The sequence below is a fragment of the Sphaeroforma arctica genome (assembly GCF_001186125.1).
Source record: "Sphaeroforma arctica JP610 unplaced genomic scaffold supercont1.831, whole genome shotgun sequence".
Lineage (NCBI taxonomy): Eukaryota > Ichthyosporea > Ichthyophonida > Sphaeroforma > Sphaeroforma arctica.
Genome location: NW_014039727.1, coordinates 37,280 through 39,422, shown reverse-complemented (window position 1 = coordinate 39,422; position 2,143 = coordinate 37,280). Strand labels below are relative to the sequence as shown.

Genomic DNA, 2,143 nt, shown 5'->3' with positions numbered 1-2,143 from the left:
AGGTGCAAATACTGAAGACACACCAGGTGTAAAAAGTAAAGACACACCAGGTGCAAAAACTAAAGACACACCTGGTGCAAAAACTAAAGACACACCAGGTACAGAAATTAAATCACGCCAGGTGTACACATCAGGTGCAAAAATTCAAGATCTTCGGCAGCCTCACACTACTATTCAATCCTCCCACAAGGTCACAAGTGGGCCAAAGCAGTTCACAGCCAACACATGCATACATGAACGTACTGCACAAACACAGTCATACACACATCTACGCACACTCCATGAATGCACCCGAGCTCGCTGCACATACCGTCCGCGAAAGTTGACGATCTTTGGCAACACCGCACCGCCGCCAAGTCTTCCCACGAGGTCGCTTTGCAGTCCACAGCAGCTGATGGCGTGCCTCGCTCTCACAGTCTTCACTGGTCCCAGTTGGCGCTGCTCAAGGCCTTGTATCTCGACCAGGACGTCGCCGTGGGCATCCTGTGCGAATGGCAATTTGGTGTGCGATCGGTCGTATGAGGCAGGGAGGGTGGAGGTGCTATGTCGGTATCGGCAACTCTTGGCTATATGGTAGGGCAAAAACTCACTAATAGATGGTAGCGCGGGCCCTGATTGAGGCAAAGATTGAAGGCGTTCGGTTGCGTTTAACGCGGGAGATTTGTATGCGCAAGTATATTAGTCGTTGCCGCGACAGTTCGGCCTGGCCCGGTGTGATGCGAGTAGAAGTCTCCTGCCAAATACTTTCAATACATGTACAAAGAAGCTATTTCTCATTAGGATGCACAATTCGATGGACAGCGGCGTGCCAATTTCACATCAAGTGTTTGTTTGATCGATAAAATCTGTTGTATTTAGGCTGCGAGTCCCTGTGGTCTAAACTGAATATTTTTAGAACGTAGGAGTGATGTCTGTTTTCTCCTCTGAGCTTATAACGGCCACTAGTTCCGCATTGCATGTGAATGCGATGCTTCTGACAAAATATAGTGGAACGGTTTTGGCGGTGATCGGGCTGCTGCCCACGGCATAGTGAAATGTATGCTTGGCGTTTGGAATGGACACTAGATAAAAAAAATTAACGGCCTCTGTATAGACAGAGTAGACGCTGCCTGTAGTTAGATTACAATATCAAGTCCATGGCTTCAAAATTTTACCCGGATATACATTCGTCCATTACTTATTGGATCAGTAGAAGAGTTGCAATTCAGCCGTATTCTACGGCAGTACAATATCACCATACGCTACCTGTCTGCAGCGTATATTGCAGCTAAAAGGAGGTTTCAACCTGAGCATACCACTTTTTTCTGCATTGATTTGACTTCGAATTGTAGACGAACGTCCACTTCTCCGTTGTTTGCGAGTGCACTTGCAATATGCCTTGTCACTTGAGCAAAGTCCACTACCCCCGTGTTTGGCGACCACAGCGCTGAGTAGACATCCACATACGGCTCTTTCGCTTTAACCTATAGATAGCATATACGTATTAGCCTACTAAGTGTCGAACTGTACATGCGGCGACTACCAATTTCTACCGGCTTCGTAACCAAGGCAGAATTCACACAGCGCTATAGTGATACTTCTGCTGAGACAACTACCCATCAAATTAATACATAAACTATCGCCCCCCGACGAATTCTCAAATAAGATATACAAATCGTACGCAAAAATATGTGGCACGAGGAGCACGAACCTGGCCAAAGTGACTGTTTGATGACACTATAATTAACCAAAGAAAACATCAATGAAAATCAAACAAAAATGATCGGACTTTAAAAGAAAGACAAATAAACATACGCAAGAAAATACACAGATGCTTAAATAGGTATCTAGCGATATATAGACACACACACACACATATATATATATATATATATATAATATACATTTAACTATACATATATACATATACACACATACATACATACATACATGCATACATACATACACATACACACAAACACGCACACACACACACACACACACACACACACACATATATATATATATATATATATATATATATATTTACATATACATACATATATATATATCTACATATACATAGATATACATCCATATATATATATATATATATATATATATATATATATATATATATATATATATATATATATATATATAT

The 2,143-nt window shown here is 41.7% G+C and overlaps 1 protein-coding gene across 1 annotated transcript in view; it reads right to left on the bottom strand.

The window, feature by feature from the left end:
* Positions 1 to 301: 301 nt before the first annotated feature.
* Positions 302 to 2,143, bottom strand: part of SARC_08814 (hypothetical protein) — a gene marked incomplete at its 3' end in the record, with an annotated part of 3,461 nt that continues 1,619 nt past the window's right edge. The window contains exons 3-4 of the mRNA XM_014297200.1: positions 1,296 to 1,463; positions 302 to 483 (exon numbers count right to left, since the gene is read on the bottom strand). Of these exons, the coding sequence (XP_014152675.1) occupies positions 302 to 483; positions 1,296 to 1,463 (350 nt within the window). The remainder of the gene's footprint in view (positions 484 to 1,295; positions 1,464 to 2,143) is intronic.